General features: G+C 39.2%; 1 protein-coding gene and 1 long non-coding RNA gene across 2 annotated transcripts in view; both read left to right on the plus strand.

Moving 5' to 3' along the window:
• NSUN2 (NOP2/Sun RNA methyltransferase 2) overlaps positions 1 to 19,707 on the plus strand; it is a 36,600-nt gene extending 16,893 nt beyond the window's left edge. Inside the window, exons 11-19 of the mRNA XM_087721917.1 lie at positions 1,204 to 1,334; positions 2,290 to 2,386; positions 6,716 to 6,870; positions 9,849 to 9,941; positions 12,709 to 12,844; positions 13,958 to 14,032; positions 16,378 to 16,516; positions 17,117 to 17,156; positions 19,213 to 19,707. Coding sequence (XP_087578043.1) covers positions 1,204 to 1,334; positions 2,290 to 2,386; positions 6,716 to 6,870; positions 9,849 to 9,941; positions 12,709 to 12,844; positions 13,958 to 14,032; positions 16,378 to 16,516; positions 17,117 to 17,156; positions 19,213 to 19,609 — 1,263 coding nt within the window. The 3' untranslated portion in view covers positions 19,610 to 19,707. The remainder of the gene's footprint in view (positions 1 to 1,203; positions 1,335 to 2,289; positions 2,387 to 6,715; positions 6,871 to 9,848; positions 9,942 to 12,708; positions 12,845 to 13,957; positions 14,033 to 16,377; positions 16,517 to 17,116; positions 17,157 to 19,212) is intronic.
• LOC148044493 (uncharacterized) overlaps positions 1 to 26,878 on the plus strand; it is a 1,189,713-nt gene that overhangs the window by 596,406 nt on the left and 566,429 nt on the right. The window lies entirely within an intron of this gene.

Genomic DNA, 26,878 nt, shown 5'->3' on the forward strand with positions numbered 1-26,878 from the left:
ATTGTACTTAGGGATTCATATCGCATGTGAACAAATAAAATTTCCAAAAGTAAATAGGTTAATTAGTTATCCAGAATTAAATCATTGCTATGAATTGCCCTTTTCAAGTCTCGTTGAGGTTTCTTTGTTGCTTAAACATGCTGTAAACATAATAATGTAAACATTATTGCTTCTGCTTAGGAGAGCCAGTTTGGTCTAGTGGATAAGGCAGCAGACTAAAATGCAGGACACCATGAGTTCAAGTCCTGCCTTAGTCATGAAAGCCAGGTGGGTGACTTTGGGCCAGTCATTCCCTCTTAGCCCAAACTATCTCATAGGGTTGATGTGAGGAAAATAAGAAGAGGAAGATATGTTGGATATGCTCGCTGCCTTGAGTTATTTGTGAAAATGATACAGGCAGGAACCAGTTTTTTTTTTAAATGATGAACTTCCCCCAAAAAGGAGTGGGGACATGGAAGGCCTTTGGTCATTTATATAAATACTGTAATGGGAGAAGGGAGTGGGCAGCACCTCTTGGCTGGAGATCTTTTAGCAATAATATCACCAAGAGGGTATATTTTTTTCAAGATATCTTTTCCCAGATCAGTTTAACCATATTACAAGGCAACCAACTTCTGTATAATTTATTGATGATAGGGTAGTCACTTGGCCCTTGTTACATTTCAGCATTAAATTTCATGAGAGAAAGGGAAGATGTGCTGCTTTGATGAGCATATTCGTGGCACAACAAAACCGCGGTCCACTAAAGCGCGCCCGATTAAAGCGCGTCACTGACGTCATCAGCAGCGCGACAACAGCGACTGCGGAGAAAAAAGGGCGCTTTAAAAAGCGCTTTGAAAGCAAGCCAATTCACGTTAAGGTAAGGGTTAGCTTTAGGGTTAGGGTTAGGTTAAGGGTTAGGGTTAGGTTAAGGTTAAGCGTTAGGGTTAGGGTTAGGTTAAGGGTTAGCGTTAGGTTTAGCGTTAGGTTAAGGGTTAGGTTAAGGGTTAGGTTTAGGGTTAGGTTTAGGGTTAGGTTTCGGGGGGTTAGGTTTCGGGTTAGGGGTTAATTTTAGCTTTAGCGCTCACAGCGTGCTTTTTTCGTCACGCTGTGATGACGTCAGGTACGCGGTTTCGTCGAGCGCACTTTAGTCGAGCGCGGTTTTGTGGTGGAACCGAGCATATTAATAGTAAGATTTGAAAGACATTGTATTTTCCCACCTAGGTAATGACCAAAGATGGTAATTGGTTTGAAGACTGGAAAGAAGTTCCTCCTAACAAGCATACGCAGATCCGCCCCACAATGTTCCCTTTAAAAGATGAACAAAAACTTAAAGCGTTACATTTGGAGCGCTGGTATGTAACGTCGTAATCATATTTATAAGGTGGTGTTGAATTCAATTTCACTTTAACGTTGCCAAGTATGTGTCCAAGTGGGAAACATGTACAGTTAAAAGAAATAAGATCTATAGATACATTTTAAGTGTTTAATGAAGTCCTGTAGTATCAGGAACACCTACTTCCCATCCTCCTCCAAAGATATTCATTGAGATGTTTCACCAAAAAGAATGGAAAAAGTTAGAATTTTTTAACAAGTTGGGTGGAATAGGATCCAATATTTTACATACTACTTTTCTCCAGCAATTTCCAAATTCTTTATTAGTACTAGCAAACAATTATCCACATTAAACTGCTTAGCAACCCAATAAAGATATAATACTTGATAGCATATTTTTGCCATGACAATATAGAATTTAGCAATAGCAATGTCAAAATTGGTAAATAGGAGGCTGATACAATAGTAATTTGGTCTCCTGTATACTCTGAATTATACTCTGTATACTCTTGTATTCTAAAATACAAGAATATCATACAGTTGTACATGATATCTTGTTTTTGTCTCCTCTGAAGCATAACTCATTCAGATCAGGGAATTTTGAATATCTCAGTAGAATTGATGGTAATTCATTATGCCATATCCAAAGATCCGTCCTCAGTTTAGTGTAGATGAGAGATGTTTAATTATTTGATCAGTACTCACAGTGCCCTTGAAATCTAGGTTGTGCTATTTCAAAGAAATACAGGGACCATGCTTACTGAATGAAGCTGTTCTGGGATGATCAGCTGTAATTACTAAGTTTCAGATCCTGAGTCCTCTTTAATAAGATACATAACTAAAGCAAGCAAATTGGTTGTACAAAATGCAAAAATTTGATAATGTTTAAAGGTTTTTTTAATCATTTTCTGATCGCAGATTTAAGTAGAGCTCAAGAATATACCTATTGATACAAAATCCATGTTGCTTATCTAGTTTTAGAATTTTACCACATCACCAGAATACTGGAGGTTTCTTCATTGCTGTATTAATTAAAAAATCACCTATGCCATGGAACAGACGTCAGCCCAAGGTAATGTTTAGTATTATTAAAAACATTTTCTAGTATGTTTTAAAAGGATAAGAGTTTAGAAATACCATGGAATAATTACGGATTTCAAATAGCATGCTTCACATGAAATTGCTTTTGAAACTGGATCATAGTTGAATATTGAAGTTATGAAGGAGAGAGATGAGAAACCATCTATAGAAAATTCGCCACAAATAAATCCATTGGGCTTTCTGAGCCCTTGGATATATATTTAAGCAAAAATAGACAGATTTAATCTAGAACCAAATATGATTTCCTTGTCTAGTCAGGCTAGATTTTTAAGCCTTATACAAGGAATAGGATTTAAAAAACGGGGATTCTGTTTCCAGAAAAGAAACTAGTACTTCGTATTGTTTTTCTTCTTTATGCAGAAAAAAACATTGCCCTATGTAGAGTATTTTTCCTCATGGAGGGCATCCCTGTTTCATACTTTCTCCTTCCCTTTATTGTAATATACATACGATGTTTTACCTGTAAGTGCTATTCCTAAACAATAATTAGTCAAGGACGTTTTTTCCTTTGGCTTATGTTGCAGCAAAAAAGCAAAGAAACCTATAGCATCTTAAAGGCTAAGAGGTTAATTATGACCTAGACTTTTGTAGGTCTGAGATCATTTCATCAGATAGCTGTCAATTTCAGAAAAAAATGGGATTCGGGGAAAGGTTGAAGTTGCAATGTAAATACTAAAGTAACAAGGAAATGGAAATGGTCTTAAGTTTGAAAAAATAATATGAATGCTTGAATATGTGCAGAATATGTATTCACAATAGCAGTGCTGATTATTGTCTTATCAACAATCACTACTGTATTGCTTGGAAGGATTTATTGGACTAGTTTTGCATACATTTCGCCATAATTAAATCATATGAAGACATTGCTGTATATCAAAAGTGGAACCTTACCTATGTTAGGGGGAGAAATGGTCTGGTCTTTGCAAATACTGCAAAAGCTGTATGCCAAATACTTTTTTGTTCCAGGTCAGAGTTGAGTTTAAGCTGATCTTAACAGTCAGATCTTCTCTTCTGATACTGACTCTCCATAAATGAACAACACATAATGTTAGAAGTGAATCTGAATTTCCATGCAGTAATCATGACATAATAGCGATACAGTTTGGGCCCAGCAAAGCAAAACTCTCCTGTTAGCTTATTAAAAGAAGTACATCTGAGTATTACTGTACAGTCAAACCACAAGTCAATTGTACTATGCTGAGCTACCCACAGAGAATATGCCCTCTTTGGTGTTAGCTGACTGGTGACAGCTGCAGAGAAAGAAAGGCTGCTTTGAAGCTTGCATCAGAACAGAAGCATAACTGGCATCGTGGAAGGCCAAAGGCAGCCCTTTCAACAAAGCATTTCTTCTGTGCTTGAGAGCAACTGGATGCCATAAAGAGGGAACCCAACAGAAATTAACACTCTTCCTGACAATAGTTGGGAGTGGTGCCCTTGATGTGTACAGTAGGAAAAGGAAGCAAATGCAAAGCCCTGTTGAGAAATGTGTGGCCTATTGTGTGTTGTGAATAGACATATGAATACCGTAATTTGTTTTCCAATCACATATAGAAAAAGTCATTTTTATCACTGACTGGTGTGTTGACTGAATCTTTGCTCAACTCAAATTGCTTTGGGCATAAGAAACAACAGAGTGCAAGAATGTGGTCCTGTTCCTGGATCAGCATCTCCTTATAATAATACTTATCCTTCAGATTGGACTGTTGAAGTGCGCTCTACATGAGGCAGCCCTTGAAAAGCTTCAGCTGGTACAGAGTGCAGCAGCATGGACAGTAACGTGCACCCTAGAATAGCACATATTACCCATCTGTACGCTTCATTGGTTACCAGTTTGCTTCCAAATCCAATTCAAGATGCTGGTTTGATTTGTTAAGTCCTTCATGGCATAGGATCAAGCTGTCTGAGGGACCACCTCTCCCTGATTACATCAGCTCACCCCATTAGATCTGGGGGGGGGGGGAAGGATAGATGCCATCAGCTACAGACCTACATTTAATGACGCCCAGGAGACATAGCAAGAGCCGAGGTGGCACAGAGGTTAAATGCAGCAATGCAGGCTACTTCAGCTGATTGCAGTTCTGCAGTTCAGCTGTTCAAATCTCACCGCCTCAGGGTTGACTCAGCCTTCCATCCTTCCGAGGTGGGTACAATGAGGACCTGGATTGTTGCTGGGGGCAATATGCTGACTTTGTAAACCGCTTAGAGAGGGCTGAAAGCCCTATGAAGCGGTATATAAGTCTAACTGCTATTGCTATTGCTATAGCTTCTCTGCTATGGCATTTGCTGTGTGAAGCATTTTTGTGCCCCAAAATTAGAGTAGCTCCATCTCTCTTGATAGTTCAGAGAGGCCTCAAAACTTAGTTATGTTATCTGGTCTTGGGCTCCCGGGAAACTGGGGACATGCTTATATAGCTCCATTGCTGAGCTAGCTAGATTTATTCCCTTTCCCCCTTTGCTGTTAATGTGATTTTTATATCTTTTATATTTATGTTTTTATATATGGTTTTACCCTTTGAGCATGCTGCCCAGAGTTACTTTCAGTGACATGGGAGGTTATATAAATTTATATACACATTTGATTAATCAATAAAATGTTTATTCAGAGAATTGAACGTTTCTTAACCCTAACCCTTTCCTTAGAAGAATGAGATGGGCAGTTTCTAAATTTGATAAATACATAGAAAATAAACCAAATCAAGCAGCAGAAATCATGCCAGAATCGATGGATGTAGGCAGCTATAGTGTTTTACATAATTATTATATTATAAATAATAATAGAGTGGCAAATAACAGTTATACCCAAGAAGATTAACAGATAAAAAGGTCAAATTGCATACTACAGGCAGAACTTCCAATTTTAGTCAGACCAGAACTCTTTCTTAGCAATCGATCAATGGAGAAACTGCAGTGAACCTGTCAACACCTGACAAAGAAGAAATAATGCATCTATGGCAACAGTAATGGGGCAATCCAAAGAAATACAAGTAGAATGTAGCCTAGCTAAAAAAAAACCAAGGAAGATCAAGAACTCTGATCAACATCAGGTAGAAATGAACTGCATGGATTTTGGTTGAAACATCCAACTGGTCTATACCCACTCATTGCCAAGCATTTTAGCAATATAGTTCAAGGAGATGAAATTGGAGATTGGTTAATATCTAGCAAAACTTGCCTGCTAATGATAGATCCAATGAAACGGGCAACACCAAGCAACTACAAGAAACTTGCAATATTTTCAGATGCACCTTTTATGCCATGTTGCAAATAAAAAGCATGATGCATTCAGTGAAGTGGAATGTAATATGTGAAAGCTATTCCTATAGTAATTCTTTTAAGTCATTGAGGTTTTTAAAAAATTCTATTCTAGTATTTACATTGGAGAATAGACTGTTTTCACTAAGAAATAGATGATTGAATAGACTAGCAAGCAAATCCTAGAATATAGCATCATTGTGATCATTTTCAAGTTGTTATTGTTATTCTTAATTGAATTATGTTCTTATCATTTTATTAAAATTATCGCACCCTTAAACTGGCAGGTAAATATTTACCAATATTTAAATGTTTAATATTGACCAGTGCTATCAGTTGCTATTAATTTTCAAATGACTTTTCATTTCATAGTCTACTGCTATTCATTTCATTTATTCCATTTGTATGCCGCCCAATCCCGAGGGACTCAGAGTGTCTAACAAGCAGGGCGGGGAGGGGGGATACAAACAAAAGTTTTAAAAAAACAAGTTAAAAACAGAACAACAGTCATAACCATTTAAGTGGGGCCGGGAACTCATCAGCCCCAGGCCTGCCAGAATAGCCAGGTGTTAGTGGCTTTGCGGAAAGCCTGAAGGGTGGTGAGGGTCCGGATCTCCACAGGTAGATCGTTCCAGAGGGCTGGAGCGGCCACAGAGAAGGCCCTCCCCCGAGTGGTCGACAGTCGACATTGGCTAGCTGATGGTATTCGGAGGAGGCCTAGTCTGTGGGATCTAATTGGTCATAGGGAGGTAATTGGCAATTAACTTTTGTCTTGTTTATTTAAAAAGTTTTCAATAAAATAAAAATATAATTTTTATTTATTTAATATAATTTTTGAACTGAAAATAAGAATAGGGAAAAGTAATAATAAAGTGAAAAAGAAATAAAGCCAAAAAAACCCCATAAAGAAGTAGGTTCTGATCTTTTTAACAGTATAGTCCATTTATTTTTACACTTTCTGAGGTTGTATAAATTTTCCAATGTATTTTGGAGATAGCAAATAGAGATGATTTTTCTGGAATTGAAACATTGTTCTGTTTTGGAACAGGTTCAGAATAAGCTGCCTCAGAAGACTGGAGATTTAATGCCTGCAGATGCAGAACAGGATCCTTTAGAAAGTGAAGGTCCTATAATGCAAGATGCAAAAGATGGAGAGACATCAGTAACTGAGAGTGTGGAGAACAAGAAGGATGGAGTTTGTGGGTAAGAAATTGGAAACGAAAGCTGTTGTTGTTAACAGAAGTGTGCTGATCTATACTGGTATTAGCCCTTTGGGGTGAGAAAATAGTTGGATATCTGAGACATCTAAGGAAAACTCCGAGATCACAATAGATTTCATAGAATTATTGATATGTTCTTAATGTCTAGCCTTTTGAAAATCATGTAGTTTTCTGCTAATAAAACAAAGAATATTTAAAATTCCCTTGATGGTGCAAGACATGCTATATGCCTGAGAATAAAATTGTGAGAAGTGTATACAAAACACATACTGTAATAATTGGAATGATTTAGCCAAACAGTGAATATACTTTACTTACCACATTGAACCACAATTTGTTTTACCTGGATGTCTGAACCATATCTGGCTGATACCTTAGATGTTAGTCTCTTGCTCATTCCAAAATAATGCAGAACAAGAGGAATTAAGAAAGTCACCATTCTTCCGTCTAAAACCCTTCTCTTCAGTTACCCTGGCAACCATCCTCTTTCCACCACTAACTACTCCATAGCATAAGGTAAAGATGAAGCTCTCTGAATCTCCAAACATCAAACATTAAACCACATAGCAAACAAGTCAACAGTTTGCTTATATTTATAATTTATAATCATCATTAATTATATACATTTATAGTATCAGTAATATACATGGTACCGTAGTAAACATACAACCTGTATAAAAATGGGTCAGGCACAGGGAAATACATATAACAGATGGTAACAGTGAACATGTCATTGAATTTTTCTGGAGTTTCAATTAAGCTGTGATGGTTGTAAACATGGGTGTTGGTCACAGAGTTACTCTTTTATCACCGTTATAACTAGAAATATCCAAGATAGTCATTAAATGAGGATTACTTATATATGAATATGGCCAAAGTCTAAAATGGAATATTCAGAACATTTCAGTACAGGCAGTCCATGTTTAAAAATGGTAATTGTTAAAGAGCTGTGGTGGCATTGTGGTTAGAATACAGTACTGCAGGCTACTTTGATGGATTTAGAGGTCAGTCATCGCAGAGGGTTCATTCCAAAATGCATCCCTCCCTTTGGAGAGTTTATTCTTTTTATACAGTTTTTACAAGCAAAGCAATGGGCATATAGCAACAGGATTATTATTGGCTTATTCTCCTTGTCAATCTCTAAGAACATCCCACCCAGGATAGAATCTCACATAACTCAATAATTCCTGGTAGTGCCTGTTGTTGTTAATTAGGAGAGCTCATAGGTTAAGAGGTAACCAGCCACTGAGATCATGGCAGTGTGCTGCGCATGCCTTTATGTAACCTTTCCTCTACTCCTACACTACTTCTACCGGCTGCCAGCAGTTCGGCAGTTTGATTCTCACCGGCTCAAGGTTGACTCAGGCTTCCATCCTTCCAAGGTGGATAAAATGAGGACCCAGATTGTTGGGGGTGATATGCTGACTCTATAAACCATTAGACAGAGCTGTGAAGTACTGTGAAGCGATATATAAGTCTAAATGGTATTGCTAATTAAGATTGGAAACTCCATTGCTGGTAGAATCAATTGTAAATGTGATGTCATGTGACTGCAGTGCCTTATAACAGCAGTTCCAGTTACCATTGTTAAGCAAATCTCACACAATTGGTAAGCATGATGTTACGTGATTGCCATTTTTGACAACCTAATGTGGTGATGGCTAACATTTTTGGTGCCGAGTGCCCCAAGCGTGCATGCGCATGAAACCCCAAAATGCAATGTGAGTGCCCCCTGCATGCACCCGGCACATGCAACCCTATGCATGTGCGCCCCTGTGTTCCTCCCACGGATGCACACACATCCCCCATGCATGCACAGATTTTTATGAGACTAAAATAGATATCCTCCGATTTCTGCAAGTAATATGTTGTATTGTACTCTTGGAAAATACATAGTTGACTGTTCTGACCCCCCTCGTCCTACACCAAAGCACGCCGAGACAAAGATACTTCAAGGATGTATTAACACACAGACAGGACCTTGGCAGTAATCCAGCACAGTCCAGGCCTTGGCAGCAATCGAGCACAGACTAACCTTGGCAGCAATCCAGCCTGCCAAGCTAGCCACAAAAGTTTTCCAACTTTAGTGAATACGTTGACTTCTGCAAATGGGCGTGTGCACAATCATTTCTTTTATAGTTTTGAGAGGAGCCTAATTACCACCAGCTGAATGCAATTATCTCCTGTAACTGCGTAACTGCTCCTTACGCCTATTAGCTCTTTGTTGCCGGGCATCCAGGAACAACTCGTTTGGCTCCTCCCCACTGCTCCAATGCATGATGTCGGGATCACACTCCCTTGTCTCCTCCCCACTGGTCCAAGGCTCAGGCACCTCCTGGTGGCCAACCAGCCTCTCTGCGCCCTGCTCGGAGTCGGCACCCTGTCCAGGGTCCTCCAGAGCCAACTCATAGGGCCCCTCGCTGTCGGAGTCTGGTGGCAGCTCCAACAGCTCCTGCTGGGCCACAATTGTTGACCATATAGTTCAAAGAACTTTGGATGAAGTGACTCACACAAATTGAATAAACAGATCTTGTGTAATGCATTTAAAAACTCAGTGTTATGTGAAAGCCATGTTATAATAGAAAAATCTATAGCAATTCTAACTAATCTCAATGTTAAAAGACTGTTTTGTTCTGCATTTCCTAGGAATCCCTAGGAAATTCCATGGTAATAGACTGCTGACCATGAAAAAAGATGTAGTTACGTTGTTGAAAGTGTATATTATTGGCAGTTACCATTCTGAATAGCAATAATAACAAAAACGTTACAATTAAAACCTGCTGAATCAAGCCACTTCAATATACTAAGGCTTTTCCATGTATGTTTACTATGGAGTATACAGGTTAGCCTCTATTGATTGAAATAAGTGATAATGTTTGGAAATTGCAGAGGTGGGGGAAGAAAGTTATTTAATAATACCAGAATAATGGTAAGCTATGGAGATTTCTGTTTTTCTTGCAGACCTCCACCATCTAAAAAAATGAAGCTTTTTGGATACAAAGAAGATCCATTTGTTTTTCTTCCCACAGACGATCCTTTGTTTCCTCCTATTCAGTAAGATGCATTTATATTTTCTGTATACTAGTTTGCTTACTAAATTCTAGAGCTTATGAATGTCATTTAACATATTGAAGAAAATAGAGTGGAATGGAACATAAAATATTTCTATATGAAATGTGTTAATTGGGTGATGTTGGACCAGTCAAACCTACCTCACAAGATGGTTGTTGGAAAAAATAGGAAGACATATTATATATGCCTTCTTGAACTCCTAGAATGAAAGGCAAGTAGAAATCTAATAAATAGGTGGATAGTCTGTTGGAAACTGAAAGTAAATTCTAAAAATATATGGGGATATGGTTGAAATCTAACGATGGCTTGATTATCTTTTAATATATATTAAATCAAAATCTCCCCATAGTCCTACTCTTTTTAATTATTTCATATAAGATTCAGTCTGTTGACTGGGTGATTCCTAGGAGGATTTTTTTTAAATAAACAGAACATCAATAAAACATTAAAAGTAAAAAACATAATAAAGGACAAATATACAAATGAAATGCCATAAGCCAATATTTTTAAAATGCATAATTTGTGCTTTTAATCCTAAGGGATGATACAAAATTTTAAACATCTAAGTGAATATTTCTGAAAGATTTTTTTAAAATCATAGCTCTGTACCCAGAGGTGCCTTTCTTCTAATAAAAAAACATTATTTGTTCTGAGAAAAAGCTTGGAGAATATGTATCAGATAAGAGCTTCTATTTGGATAAACCTATTGTTAGATTTATCTAGCCAGCAAAAGTACCCTTTCCATGTATGTAAGACTGCAACATCTGTTACACAGTTTTCATGATGATTTGGTCCCCATTCCGTGTTTCACCGAAAATAAGACACGGTCTTATTATTTTTTTGACTCACGAAATATGGCCTTGGGCTTATTAGAGGGGGAGAGCTTATTATTTTTCAGGTGCAGGAAGCAGCAAGCCCACCAGCCCCCCCTCTCCGTCCCACCATCTGCTTGCCTGCGGCCACAATAACCCAAATTCTCTTTTCATCCTGGCCTTCGCCTGCCTGGTTGCTGGCCGTGGAACCAGCTGACTGTGCTGCTCTGGCCTCGGGGGGGGGGGGGGGGGCTCTTCTAGTGGAGGGATGTGGCTGCCTTGGGGGTGTGTGAGTGGGTAGGGATCTCTTTTTCTCACACACACATTCCTTGGGAACTCTGCACAGACGCATAGAAGGCTTTGGATAGAGCATTTGGGGGATGTGCGTCTGCGCTGAGATCCCAAGGAAATAACGATTGCCAGGAAAAGGGGGGGGGGAGATTTTGTCTCTTATCCTGTTCTGAGCCTGTTCTGAGCTTCAGAACAGGGTAAGAGGAAGGAAAATATCCCCTCCCCATTTTCAAGTGGTTCGCAAAAATGCCTCATTCCGAGCCTTCAATCCTACAATCCTGGAATATGCTGAAAGCTCGAAATGGAACATTTTGCAAACCATTTGAAAATATGGAAGGGGATATTCCTGCTTCTCCCCCTGTTCTGAAGGTCACAGATTGAAAACAGGATAAGAGACAAAATCCTCCCTCCCTCATCCCTTCAATCCTGGATAATGTGAAGGCTTGGAATGTGGCGTATGTCAAACCTCTTGAAAATGGGGAGGGGGGATTTCGTCTCTTATCCTGTTCTCAGTCTGTGCTGTCCTTCAGAACAGGGGGAGAGGCAGGAATATCTCCCTCCCCATTTTCCAAACCATTTGCAAAAACGCCCCATTTCGAGCTTTCAATGTGAATATGCAGGTGAGAACCGACCTCCTGTAGGCATTAAAATCCATACACTTGGGACATTGGAAGAAGCCCTGCGAGGAGACGCTGCTGCCAAAGTGCAGGAAATCTCCCCCCCCCCCCAACCTGCAGATCGTCCTTTCAAAGAGGAGTTTCACCAAGACGAAGAGGTGGCTGAAAGCGGCGTTTGTGTGTCACCTTCATCCTGGTGAAAGGACGATCTGCAGGTGGGGGTGGGATTTCCTGCACTTCGCCAGCAGCGTCTCCTCGCATGGCTTCTTCCGATGTCCCGGGTGTATTGATTTCCATGCCTTCTTTTCCTATTCCGTGGACGGAATTGCGAGCTGTGACTGTCACCGTTAGGCAAGGAGGGCATGAGGCATTTGTGTTGTGTTGCGTGGCCTCTGGCTTCTTTTGCAGCCGCAGTTGGCTGCAAAAGCGACTGGAGTTTGCTGGAGGCAGAGGCTTGAGTGGCACCCGCGAATCAGCTGTTTTGTGAACGGAACGGCCCAGCTGATCCGATTAAAGGGCCAAGAAGCCCTGAGGTGACCGGGGAAGGGAAGGGCTGCCCCCTGTTCTGGCTAAACCCCACTTGGGCTTATTTTTTGGGGAGGGTTTATATTTTTGCCCACCATGAAAATCTGGCAGGGTCTTAGTTTCAGGAAATGTCGTATTTTCGGGGAAACACGGTATTTTTAGACTATTGTAATTCCCGTCACCTCCAATTTTCATGGTACTGCTCGTTTGCTTCATAAATAGGAAGCTATACTTCGTGTTCACTGAATCCAAATCATTTGATTTTGAAAAGAAAGAAAATGAGTCCCAATAAAGTAGAATGTATTTTAGAACTTATTTTAAATATACTGCATTTACTCATTCAGTTACAGTTGAGTAAGTTCCATTCAATTCATTCAATTACAGTTGAGTAAGTTCCAGTTTTTTTCTGAAACCTCCTCACCCCCACCTCCCTTCCCCAGAATTGTCCATGTTACATACAATTGCAATAGGATGATTGTATTTAATACTTGTAACTATTTTCAGGAACTTTTACGCACTGGATCCTTCATTCCCTAAGATGAATTTGTTAACTCGTACTCAAGAAGGAAAGAAAAGACAGGTGTATATGGTTTCCAAGGAGATACGGGATGTACTGTTGAACAACAGTGAAAAGCTAAAGGTTTGGTTTATATTTATGTTTTCAGTAAAAATCCTTATTCAAAATGCTATTAAGAGGATTTGAGAATCTTATCTTGAAAATTGGTCTTTTGTTATAACTTTATTGCAAAGGTGCACTTTCCCTATTAATTTTAGCGCTGTTGTGTAGAAAGGTATAAATACACCTGGAAATATCTACCTACCTACCTTCTCTCTCTCTCTCTCTCTCTCTCTCTCTCTCTCTCTCTCTCTCTCTCTCTCTCTCTCTCTCTCTCTCTCCCCTCTCCCTCTCCCTCCCCCTCTCCCTCTACCTACCTACCTACTGTATTTCTCTCTCTCTCTCCCTCCCTCCCTCTCCCTCTACCTACCTACTTTTTTAAAAAAATTGCCTCTTCAAAACCTTGGTGCATCTTATACTCTGAAAAATACGGTATTTCTTGCCAGGCCACAAGACCAATTTGGGGTGGTGGGAAAATAGGCTTACGTTTATGTGAAAATGTCAATTTTTTTCCTCAGTAAAATGGAAGATGAAGCAGGTTCTCCTCTTAGACTTATAGAACTCCACTCAGACTAACTAGTCTTTGCAATAAACTTAAGCAGTTTTTCTCTCAGCAGCCCTTTCTCCTGTTGGAGTTTTTGATTTACATTTCTTGAGGATAGCTACTAGCATTTAGTTTGCATGCCTTCCTGAGTCCTTTTTCCTTTAAGTAGCTTCCTAAATCTAGACCCTAAATGGATCATTAGTACCAATTCCCTGAGATCTTTTAGTAAATTATGCTCTTTTGAGTTTTTACTTTGAGGCTTCATACCTTTCTCTGTGTATTTCAATATGTATTATATTCAATATATATATTTAATATAATATTGAATACTTATTGAATATAATCCTTATGTGATTAATGGAACTATTAAATGCTCACTTTATCTATCTGTCTGTCTATTATCTATCTATCTATCTATCTATCTATCTATCTATCTATCTATCTATCTATCTATCTATCTATCTATCTATTGATATATTGTTCCATCATTGTTGGTGCTGACTCCTGCCAAACTGCTTCAAATTACTAATTGGTATTATAATGCTTAATGCTTAAGTATGCTGAAATATTCTACTTTTTAAAACCCCAAATAGGTTATTAATACAGGAATTAAAGTGTGGTGCCGCAATAATGATGGAGATGGTTGTGCCTTCAGATTAGCACAAGAGGTAAGAATGAATGCATTATTATTACATAATATTTTTCCATAATCCTCCTGGAAACAATAGCAACAACTTGCAGTATTAACGTTTGTCCTGTGTTATTGCTGCATATGCTTTTATATTCACTTCATTACATTATGATTGTTTTTACTATTACTTATGTTACTGTCACTCTTTTGAAGAAACCTAGGGTAACATAATACATGATAGTTGGCAGATATCTTTCTTTTTCTCACATACGAAACAGCCTTGGAGTTCAACAATTTAAAGTAGAAGTTAAAAGTATTCCAGATAGGTATAGTAATCATTCACAGTGTCACAAATAAGTAACATAATCTTAATATATTTAGGCCTAAGAGACGTATATTTACTGATGAAGTTTTGTTTAGCAACTTCAAACTGCTAGAGTTTTATTTTTGAAGTTATCTTAAAATAAATTAATGGTTGAGACAAAAACACTTACCTATAAAGAAAAATGGAATAGACTTAAGACTTAAAGATTTAAAAATGGCAATGTTCGTTCATTCATTCCTTTTATTATTATACCTTTTGTCAAGGATATAAAACAATCCTGTGGGGTAGGTTAAGCAGAGAAAAAATGACTGGCTGGAAGTTCCTCAGTGAACTCACGTGGATGGACCAAAAATATAGTCACTACAATGCTAGTTCATCTCCTTCACCATTGCACCATACCAAGTTAGAAACCATTAAAATAATATTTCAGTTTCCTGGAACAGTGCCTTGGAGTAAATAGCAGGAGAATTTCATAATAAGATTTATTTTTAAAGAGAAGTTTTATTTTATTTATTTCTTTTCTTTTATTTAGGAAATTTATATCAGCATTAACTGTTTCGTGCTATACAATGTGTTACATCTTACATAAATTTGTAGTAGAACTGATCTCTCTTAACAATGCTTAAGTGTTAAACCAGGACTAAAGTTTAAGTGGCAGTGGAGAGTATTGCTTCTTTCATCATAAAGAAATACGCTCGGTTTACAATCACAATTGACGCCAAAATTTCTGTTGCTAAGCGAGACTGTTGTTAATTGAATTTGCCCCATGTTAGTATCTTTCTTGCCATAATTGTTAAGTAAATCACTGCAGTTGTTAAGTTAGTAACATGGTTGTTAAGTGAATTTGGCTTCCTTAGTGACAGATTGCAAAAGGTGATCACATGATCCTGGGACACTGCAAGTATCGTAAATATGAGTCTATTGCTAAGCTGTTTAATTTTAATCATGTGACCATAGGGATGTTTGTAATGGTTGTTTGAAAAACAGTTGTCAGTCATTTTTTTCAATGCCTTTGTAACTTCGAATAGTCATCAAACGACGGTTATAAGTCAAGGATTACCTGTACATGCTAATTGAGACTACCATCTAGATTAATGAAAAAGAAAAGAAGGACTAGGGGTAGGCAAGATAGCAGTGTTCCAATATCTCAGGGGTTGCCACAAAGAAGAGGGAGTCAAGCTATTCTCCAAGGCACCTGAGGGCAGAACAAGAAGCAATGGGTGGAAACTAATCAAGGAGAGAAGCAACTTAGAACTGAGGAGAAATTTCCTGACAGTTAGAACAATGAATCAGTGGAACAGCTTGCCTCCAGAAGTTGTGAATGCCCCATCACTGGAAGTCTTTAAGAAGATGTTGGATAGCCATTTGTCTGGAACGGTATAGGGTTTCCTGCCTAGGCAGGGGGGTGGACTTCCAAGGTCCCTTCCGCTGTTGTATTGTATTGTATTGTATTGTATTGTATTGTATTGTATTGTATTGTATCTCGGCCTAAATTGCTATATATTTTTATTGAGGTAGTAGGATTGTTGGAATAGAATGGCAATCTCTTGGGGTTTCTATGTTAGATTTTTAAAAGTATCTTCATTTCAGTGTTTATGGCATTGGCTAGAAACCAGGAGACTGTCAGTTGTAGTCCTAACTTAGATGTGAGTGGGTGGCATTAGGCCATCACTGTCTTTCAACCCTAAGAAGAAAGCAGTGCCAAAACCACTTCTGAAAAAAAAAACTTTGCCAGGAAACTGCCGGGACTTGTTTAGGCAAATTTATGCATACATGCTTGCTTATATGTATGTATGTATATGTGTAACATGAAAGTAATGTTTGAGGATATTTTAATTAACACTGTATGGTTAGAAGACTATACAGTTGATGTATTTGATTAATTCTCTGTATATTTTGTTCCGTACTATTGTATTACACAGCCAGAAAGTGTTGGAAGTTCCAGTCTCTTATTATATTCCATTCAGATGCTGAAAATCTTTTCTTAAAAAATAGATTTCTGTTTTGAATTTTGAAAGAAATGGCTGCATTTTAAAAATCATCTCTTTCACTTCCAGGGCATATATACATTGCATCCTTTCATCAGTGCCAGAACTATTAAGGCTGGCATAGAAGATATTAAAATTTTGTTAACTGAAGAAAATCCATTCTTAAGCAGGTTCAGTAATGAATCACGCAGTCAACTGAATGGAATGGGTAAGTGAGCATTCTTGCTAACTAGTACCAGTAGTTATTTGAAATTCAAGATTTGATTTACGTTGTTTATTTAGTTTTAGAGAAGTTGATTTCCAGCTGGTTACCTTTTTTTATATTAATGGTCAAAGCTGATGGCCACTATTCATTTATGCCCATTTGTCAGAAGGTAACTCTTGAATCCCTCTGAAATCCGTTTTGCTATCCCATCTTTACTGTTTGTGTTTTCACTTGGCCTAAATGACTTGTAGATTGTTGCCATCCATGATTTTTATTTTCTAAGAATGCCTCAGAGACTAATTTTGGGCCCAAAGTTACTTTCGGTACTAAAGATAACCCAGTAATCAAGTTAACTATGTGAATGAGAGCTAGTGAAATTTAAAGATTCCTCTATCTGGTGAAGATCACTATCTAAACATTTTTAATAGCAGCTCAAGAATATTAATAATTTCCTAACAACATCTGCTTTGATAGAAAAGATGGTAGTATTCAGCAAACTATATGGAGAATAACTGTGGGCCATAGGTTGAATCGTTAAAGGTTAATGTCATTTGTATTTGTAATAATCTCTGGTTTTAAAACATTATATTCTGTTTGTTTCAGCTATGGGGAGCATAGTCTTAAAATATGAACCAGACCAAAGGTAAGTGACCTCTGTGTTCAGTTTATACAAATGTGTGAAAGGATGTACAGATCAGTGGTGGGTTTCAATTTTTTTAAGAACCTATTCTGTAGGAGTGGCCTGTTTTGTGGGAGTGGCTCAGCGATCATGTGACCGGGATGAGAGTGTCTTGGCGATCATGTGACTGGGTGGGAGTGGCCAACTTGATGTCACTCACCAGGAGATGTCATGGTTTGGGTAAAATGTGGTGAAGCTCACTTAACAATGCTCTTGCTTAGCAATCAAAATTTTGGGCTCAATTGTAGTCAGAAGTCATCTCTGCGTTCCTCTGCATGGCAGTTTTGTCCTAGTAAACTCCTTTTCCTTTCTGGCAATTTTCCTCTCAGTTAGAGGCACCAAAATAATCCAGACAAAGTAAGGTTTCCTGCTGCAGCAGGGGGTTGGACTAGATGACCTCCGAGTAGCCTTCTAGCCCTAAATTGCTGTACTGTTTTTCTTTCCTTCTGCTAACAAAGAAACCTGACTGAAGCTCATTGCACATTCCTGCCAGATAGAGATAATGAGATAATGACCCTAGAGAAAGTTTGGCTCCATTGACAAGCAGAGAATCATCCAAACCCTTTTGGAAACACAAAGCCCATATTGCACAAATCCCAAAACTTCAAAAACATAAAACCATACAACATATAACCATATAACCAATTTGTTGTTCCCTGCACCTTTTCAATTTAAAGCTTCAATTTAAAGTTATAAGCATTAAGACTTGTGGACTTCAACTTCCAGAATTCCACAGCCAGGCATGCTCAGTTCCGATTTAAAGCGACAGCATTTGTTTTTCTCCTTTGCGAAAGAAGTTTCCATCTTTCTTTTTTTTCTCTTTCTTTCTCCCTTCCCTTCCTTCCTTCCTTCCTCCCCCTCTCTCTCCCTCCATCCCTCCCCCCTCTCACTCTCTCAAACACACGCACACAGAAGTTGGATTGGGTATCTCTCTCCTACCCCCTTCCCTCTCTCACTATCTCTCAAACACAGCGTGCACACACAAAATTTGGATTGAATATATCTCCCAATGGCTTGAAAGCAGCTCCTCTGCCATCCCCCCCACCATTCCCCCACTGCCTTCCCCAAACACCTCCCCCATTGCAAATGCAGCATACTGTCCAGGTGGGAAATGCCTGGAATGCAATAAAGCCCACCCATTTACCTCCTGCTGACTGGCTGGGGTGAGAGGAGAGGCAGAGAAGCCGAGGGGAGCCGAGCGGAGCCTTCTGAAAGAACAGGGCTGGGGGAAAGTGTGTGTGCTACAGCATGCTCCTTTGCCTGGCTTCCCTCTTCCTGTGGTCCTCAGTACTCACTCATGCTCTCCCTCCCCAGTCTGATTTAATTGCAGGTAGAGCCACGCTGCCTTTTCAAACCTATAGTCAGTGAAGGTGGGCTGGATTTTTGCATAGCTTTATCCAGCTGTCGGGGGTGGGAAATGACTTTATTCCCAGGCCCCCATCTGTTTCTCCCTCCCCACAGCTGGATAAAGCTATGCAAAAAGCCAGCCCTCACCAGTGCCTAGCTTCACTAACTGCAGGCTGCATCAAACTACACAAGGGAGGGAGAGAATGAGGGAGAGAGTTTGAGCGAGCCAGAGCCCTTCCCCCCAGCCTTTGTCCAAAGCCCCGCACCAGGAGGGTGAAGTTTGAATTCCTCCCCCCCCGACCCACGTACCTTTTCCAGCTGCTTCAGAGAGGGCTTCAATGCCACTCTGGCCTTGGGTCCTCTGAAGAAACCCCACCCTTGCTGCCTTCTCTTTGAGAAGCGCCTTGCAAATCGGGCAGGCCAGGGGAGCGTACTGGTACAGGGGTGTGGCCATGCCGCCATGGAACAGGTACGCAAAAGTACAGCATATTTCTGGCCCCAGTATGCCCGTACCAGCCGGAACCCACCTCTGGTACAGATTCTTTTGAATAGAAACTGAACAGAAATAAAAAAGGCTTAATTTAATGCTTTCAAGAACTGTAAAGTAGTATTGTTTAAAATTACTAATGAATCCTTTGAAGAAAATAAAACTGAAGCATTTGTCTCTTTGTAGCAAACAAGATTCCCATCAGTGCTCTGTTTTGCTGTGTGGTTGGCTTGGCAAGACATCCCTTCGTGCCTTTGTGCCCAAGAATGAGAGATTGCATTACCTGAGAATGATGGGACTTGAGGTATTCAAAGCAAAAAGGAAAGAAGAAAATTTAGAAGGTCAGTTGGAAGCGGCATCTATAGATACATCGGGGCAAGTGCTAGAAGAAATGGAACTTGAATGTAAAACCAAAAACATCAATCAGTTACCGACAATAAAAGAAGACGAATTGAATGGACAGCATGAAAAAATATTATTGGAAGCCCGCACAGTAGAAAACCTTTCTTCCACTGACAAAGATGAAAATACCAGAAATATGCAAAGCAAAAGTAATGTTGACATTATGGGGAAAAAAGACTAAAAAGTCAATTTGCATTGACTATTCATGTGCATTTTTTATAATTATGTACTGCAAAGCATTTAAAATAATTTTAATAAAGCATTTCAGTTGTTGAGAAATGTGGTACACAATTACTTTATAAGAGTTTTTCCCCAATCTTTTTGGTATAAATTGTTTTAACCAAATGAACAGCATATTGCAATCACTTCAGTGAATTTGTTTCTATCAATGGATTTGAATCACTAAAATGATATGCGTCATTTTAGAAATTAAATAGCTTTATTGATATATTAATATACCATAATTTATAAAATATGATTATGATTTTTTTTATCTTTGGGAGAGAATTTTATCTTTCATACACTCTTAGTAATTGTTATTGTTCCTCTGAATTCATGCAACAAAAATGAATTATGTTGACAGTATACAGTAGCCTAGATTTGAGCTGTGTAATTATAAGTCCTAAAATTCAGTTTCAGTTCAAAATTTATGTATTAGTTTTATATCATTTTCTTTTCCCCAAATCTGGATTTTACACTTGATAATTGATTCTAGATTGGAATTTGGAGAAACATCTGAAAAATTAATGTCATTATATTCATCCAAAATGTGGTCATTTTTTAAATGATTGGTTCCACTAACTTTGGGTTGCCACAGTGAATTATGCAGCTTATATTAAAATCACATGTTTCTGTTTACCCAAATTAATGCTAAGATTGTGTACTAGTTTTGTATCACTTTATGCTGTGATTGCCTGGATTTTGTATCACCAAAATTAAATGTCTTGGTTCAGAGGATATACTTAAAACCCTCAATCTTGCTGTATTCCCCCAAAATCTAAGCCAGAGTTTAATATTGAATTGGCCCATCAAATACAGGTTTTATACAGGCTAATACTTGTGTTTTAGCCACCATAATGATTAATCTGATAGTCAGTATTTTTATGTAGCACAGCTGTAGTACCTTATTTTTCATGTTCTTTTGATTTCTGGGATTTAAGGGTTCCTTCCCCCTCAAGCCCTCCAATCTACAATATAACCTCCCTCCAGATGTTGAATTATATCATTTCTTGAACAATTTTGTTCATTAAATGAAACAGCATTACCAGACACATTTTCTAAATCCATTCCTTCCAGATTGGACTTCTAGAATATTGCTAATGGAAGTAGCTGTTAAAAGTACATTCCAAATAATTATGTATCTTAACATTGACGTTCTAAGTCCTTTAGGTTTTAATGTTTGCTGGTTTATTTTAATAACAGACATCAATTCTTTGTGTGCCTTCATTTGAATTGAAAACTATTCACACGTTTATCCTCAACCACAGCAAAATTGCTAGTAAGTAAATGATAACAAATAAGTGCTATTTACACTGCATTAAATTGTTTCTACTAAGCTTTTGTGGGGATGTAGTTGAATCAGACACAAACGTGGGTTTGGTAAAAAAAAAATCTAATGAAATGTAGGTGATTATTTGGGGTCAGGCCATGTTGGTTTTGAGGTATTCTATAAATCATCAGGACTTCACACTTGGATGAGTGTGTGTGTATGTGTAAGAGCAAGTGTACAAAGTAATCAGTAAAGTTTTGCTGTTATTTTAAATTTACTGGGTCTCCGTGTATTCCAAAGAACTGGTTGTGACTCAGTGTGTGGTTGAAAGTGTGATTGTTGACCAGGGCTCTGAGTGACAAGCCATAAGCTGAACCTGGCACCATGTGTAACACTGCCCCAAGGTTTTTGTGACTACCCATCCCATAATTCCCCAAACATTGAGAGACTGGGAATGCCTTAATTAATTCATTGTTTATGCTTTCATGTGGAGGGGCAGGGAGTCTCAGGTTAGGCAGAAATTAGGCATGAGAAAAATGGAGCTAGTGGTTATGATTCTCTAGTGGGTAAAATCCAGTATCCTCCTGCCATTGATCAAACCCATCTATGTTTATGTTAACTTGTTTAAACTAATTAAATTAGACTAATTAACATTATTGCATTTTCAAAAAGATATGTAATAATTTTCATAAAACTGCTTTCTTTCAGTTGATTTTTATTTACAAAAAGGGAACCAAGCTTATTTGCTATAGCAAAGCAAACAAAAGTAAATGTAAAATAAAATCCAAGACTGGAATTTTTATTATGACATTTTTTTTTTTTGGCCTACAGCCCACTTGGTAGCATACGTTTTGCATACAAAGAAGGTAGGGTAAAATAATAAAAACGTAATTTATATCTGCTATTGCTAATCAGCCCAACAATAAATAGATGAATCAGAGATCTGGATATAATTTAAAAATGACAAGCCAGTATTCTTGTAAATTCAGTTTACAAATTAAAATAGTTTTTGTAATCTAGGACTACTCCAAGAAATAATAATTGGAAAGCATGATTAAAAATTCTAATTCTAGCAACACTTCTCTTGGAAATGAAATGTTGACTACATCCAGAAGGAAGTTTCATCTACATACAAACAACTTTAGAGAGTTTTGGATTTTAAAAAAATCATTCTTGATTTCAAATATTATATACTAGCTGAATGCCTGTTCTCTGCTATGAAACTATGTGATCAGGCTTGATAAATTGACACAGCTTGAAAATAAATGAGTAGTTACTATTGGCCTCTCCTCTACCCTTCTCTCCCTCAGGCTGGCCCCATTGATCCTCTCCTATCCGCTTCCCTCCCTCAGGCTGGCCCCATTGATCCTCTCTTCCTCCTTAGCATCAGATAATTTTTCCAGTGGGGAGGGGGAGTAGAATGTCTAAAACTCCCAGCCAGCAGTCCGGATGAGTCACTCGCTGGCCACGCCCACACCCAAGTGGCAGTTGGAACAGTTCTTTTGAGGTGGGGTGGGAGAGTAGAACTTCTTAACTCCTTAGCATCAGAGCATCTTAATAATACTATAAGAAATACTAATGATTTGATGGTCATTTCGAAAAATCCTTTCTTAGCAAGCACCTAGAAGCCAAGAGGAACCTATGTGCCAAATTTCAAGTTTGTAGGCTTTAGGGTTCTGGAGATTTCGTGATGATGCATGAGTGGTATTTCGCTTATACATATAAAGATTAGAACAGCAGAGGGCAGCACAACACAAGTCAGGAATTTTTTTTAAAAAAAAATTGTGAAGTACTGTATTTAGTTGCTCTGAATTGAAAGAAACACTCAAATCACAACTTTGGGGATGAAAGTTGTAATTAACAAGAACATACAGTTTGCTTAATGTCTTGTGATCTTGCCATTAAATATTTTGGCTGAGAAAATGGTATTCAGTTTAGAGAATTGTGTTCTTTGTGGAATCACAGAGTTGGACGGGATTTTGCAGGATACTAAGCTCTCTTGTTGCTTCATACAGGATTGAAATCCACATGAAAGTATCTAACAATGACCATCCAAACTCCATGAAGCTCATTATCTGTCTACATTGTTATTACACTATTTGGAAATGAATTAGAACGAACCAAGTGAGCCATTCAACTAGAATAATCCTTCTTATAATTCCACATCATTAATCCATGACATACAAGATATTGATTAATAAATTTATATGTGATGGAGGGGAAAGCATATGGCAAAGCCATGTGACACCTAGCTATTGAATCCACTAAGATTCTCTAAATCTCTGACAAGCTTTTGAAGGATCCTTTTTTCACCTGAAAATACCAGGGAGGCTTAAACTGGGAACTGTTGCATTTGAAGCATATACTATACCAGTGGTTCCCAAACTTGGCAACTTTAAGACTTGCGGACTTCAACTCCCAGAATTCTCCAGCCAGCAGAGCTCTGCTGGCTGGAGAATTCTGGGAGTTGAAGTCCGCAAGTCTTAAAGTTGCCAAGTTTGGGAACCACTGTACTAAACTGATATAAAGCCGTCCTGGCTTTACTGGATATGCATAAATGCAATATATCCTACAACTGAAATAAATGCAAAAAAAACAAACGTATATTAGTTGGTGGCTGTTAATGGAAAGATGGTTTCTGTTAATGTCTTTTGGCAGAATTATATCTATGCTTATTAATATGTAATATCCTAATATCGGGTACAGAAATCTAGGCCTCATAATATAGCGCCAATGAAGTGCCATATTATCAGTGGTGGGTTCTGGATCCCAGCGCAACTGGTTACGGTGCAACGGGGCTGCACATCCACCACATGCATGTGTGCAGCGCGCGCATGCGTACTTACCACCCACAATGCTCCACGATGACTCTCTGACGCTCCAGCTGCTCGGCGGAGCGTCGTGCAGGCACCATACGCTCCCGGCACGTGCGCGAAACCCCCAATCGGCTCAAATACCGGTAGGGATCACAGGCGGGTAGGCCCTCTGGAGCACTGTATCAGAACGGTACCTGGTGCTCCCAGCAGGCACCGGTATGCCCGTACCGGGGCGTACTGGTCATATCCCATCACTGCATATTATCCATGGGTGTCAATTTCATTGAGGGCCGCATCAGCGTTGTGTGTGACCTTGGAGGGTTGGGAAGGGCATGGGGTGTGGCCATAATGGGTCATATCAGGGGCACTTGTGGCCAAGTGCTAAGGCAGGATTTCTCTGAGACTCTCCCTCACTCATTATAATCTTCCGTTCTTTCTTCCCTCCCTCCCTTTTCTTTTTCCTTCCCTCTTCATTCTTTCTTCCTTTCCCTCTTTCCTTATTTTTCCTTCCTTACTCTCTTTCCATCCTTCATTCTTTTTCTTTCCTCTTCCCTTTTCTTCTTTCCTGACCCTTCTTGCATGCTCAAAAACAAAAGGAGAAACATTTCTCCTTTTGTTTTATTTTTAGTTTGTTTTGATAGCTCTCTGCCAGTGAAAATGGAGCTCGGGAGTGTGGGTGTGGGGCACATTTCCGTTGGCAGAGCACTGCGGGCCTGTACTTTGCTGTTTTCAGGCCGGCCCCACAGGCGAGATCTAAGCATTCCGCAGGCGGTGAGATTGACACCCCTGATCTAATTATCTTCCCATGAAATATTATAGCACACTCTAATGATTTTTCATCTTGCACTGACAGAAATTATATTTATAAATGGTAATTAAATGAAAACAATTGTGGGACACAAGCAAGGACAAATTGGCCTGACGTTGTGATGGCATCTTAGGGAACCAGATGCCATTTAAGGCAAAATGGAAGGGTTGTTTATGGTGTTTTTGGCCCATAGGCATCTGTAATTTTGAGACGTCCAAGCCAATCCATGCTAACTGAATATCTAACACAATTCTTCAATATCTTTATCCAACCCTGCCTCCTTTGTACAAATTAGGGCCCAAATGGATGGGGCAATCTAGCTTGAATAATTAATAATAAAACTGCTGGTGCTTCTGTTTCCCCACTTTCTATGCTGAGGAATGGTGTCCCAACCTCGCTACAGGTAAAAAGGTTTAGGGAGTAATTGGAAGAACAAAAAAATGTGGATAGTGCGATGGTTGCAGTGATCAAAAGTTTTGCTTTTATTTATTTATTTATTAGACTTATATACCGCTTCATAGGGCTTTCAGCTCTCTCTAAGCGGTTTACAAATTATTATTATTTTTTAGCAAATTGAGTCAGCAACTTGCCCCCACAGTCCGGGTCCTCATTTCACCCACCTCGGAAGGATGGAAGGCTGAGTCGCCCTTGAGCCGGTGAGATTTGAACCGCCGAACTGCAGATCACAGTCAGCTAAGGTGGCCTGCAGTACTGCACCCTAACCACTACGCCACCTCGGCTCTTTATGTTTCTTTCCTTTGCCTCTTTCACTTCAACAGCATACAATGGACACTACAGGATGCAGGAATTTGAAGGGGATCTGGTTTAAACTCTTGATCCTTTTTGCCCGCCAGTTAATTATGTAATCAACAAGGATATCTTCAAATACATTTTATACCAGGGGTGTCAAACTCAATTTGATTGAAGGCCGCATCGGGGTTGTGTTTGACCTCAGGGAGTGCAGGGGAACATGGCCAGCTTGAGATCACTGTTGTGGCCTGAGTGCCAGCAAAACAGGCTCCTGAGTTCCATTTTCGACCGCAATAGCCTCCTGTAGCCTCTGCCAGCAGAAACAGAGCTTGGGAGGGGTCCATGTGGCCCTCGCAACCCAGTGGTGGGTTTCAAAATTTTTTAGAACCTCTTCTGTAGGTGTGGCCTGCTTTGTGGGAGTGGCTTGCTGGCCATGTGACCGGGTGGGAGTGGCTTGCCAGCTATGTGACCGAGTGGGAGTGGCTTGGCACTTAGCAACCAAAATGTTGGCTCAGAAACTCTGGCATTTGAAGCACGCCTTAAAGCTGTCAAGTTACAAGACCCTGGCACCCCTAACCATTTAGAAAAAAATACCCCAGGGGTGTTTAAACTTGACAGCTTTAAGACTTGTCGACTTCAACTCCCAGAATTCCTCCTCCAGTCATGTTGGCTCAGGAACTCTGGCATTGAAGTGTGCAAGTCTTAAAGCTGTCAAGTTACAAGACCCTTGCATCCCTAACCATTTAGAAAAAAAAAACCCAGGGGTGTTCAAACTTGACAGCTTTAAGACTTGTGGACTTCAACTCCCAGAATTCTTCCTCTTGCTCTTCATCTTGATGATGTGCGGATGGGCAGGGGGGCGGAGCTGGAACCGGTTCTAAACAGCACTGTAGATTTGTGGAACCTCTTCTATAGAAGAGGTTAGATACTGGCAAGAATCCACCCCTGTCGCAACCCCCATTTTCGACTGTCACAGCCTCCTGCAGCCCTCTGCCAGCAAAAATGGAGCTTGAGGGGGGAAGAAACGTGCTGACAGAGCTCCTGAGCTCAGTTTTCACTGGCAGAGGCACTGAGGGTCGGTTCTTCGTTGTTTCCAGGCCAAATCCAGTCCACGGGCCTGACACTCCTGTTCTATTTGGTGTATCTGGGCAATATTCATGTAACTGAATTGTTGATTAATACTCATGTAACCATTTGAATTTATCTGTTGTCAGATACAAACAATCATCAGACAAAATATCCTATGGCACATCCCTTAAAAAATGGAGATAATTCCTAGATCATATTTGGGAACTAGGGATCTTGATGCAATTTTCTTAAGGAACATAGAGGAAACAATGTACATGATAAAAGAAGAGAGATAAAAATAAGTGACAGGATTAGAGACTTGTAATGGATCTGCAGGCCCCAATCCCCCAAATCCTATGAATTCATGTGCCCCAACACAGTGACACATTTTATATATCCTGCTATGATAGATTCACTTTCAACTTAAAGAGGCTAACTTGTATTTTATTCTTCATTTCTTATGGCTTTATAGTTGAGCGAAGTGTAACCACATCCATGCTTTCTTTCCAATCCTCTTAT

This window comes from Thamnophis sirtalis, unplaced genomic scaffold, assembly GCF_051295495.1.
Source record: "Thamnophis sirtalis isolate CommonGarterSnake01/CBP01778 unplaced genomic scaffold, rThaSir2_p1.2 scaffold_8, whole genome shotgun sequence".
NCBI lineage: Eukaryota > Metazoa > Chordata > Lepidosauria > Squamata > Natricidae > Thamnophis > Thamnophis sirtalis.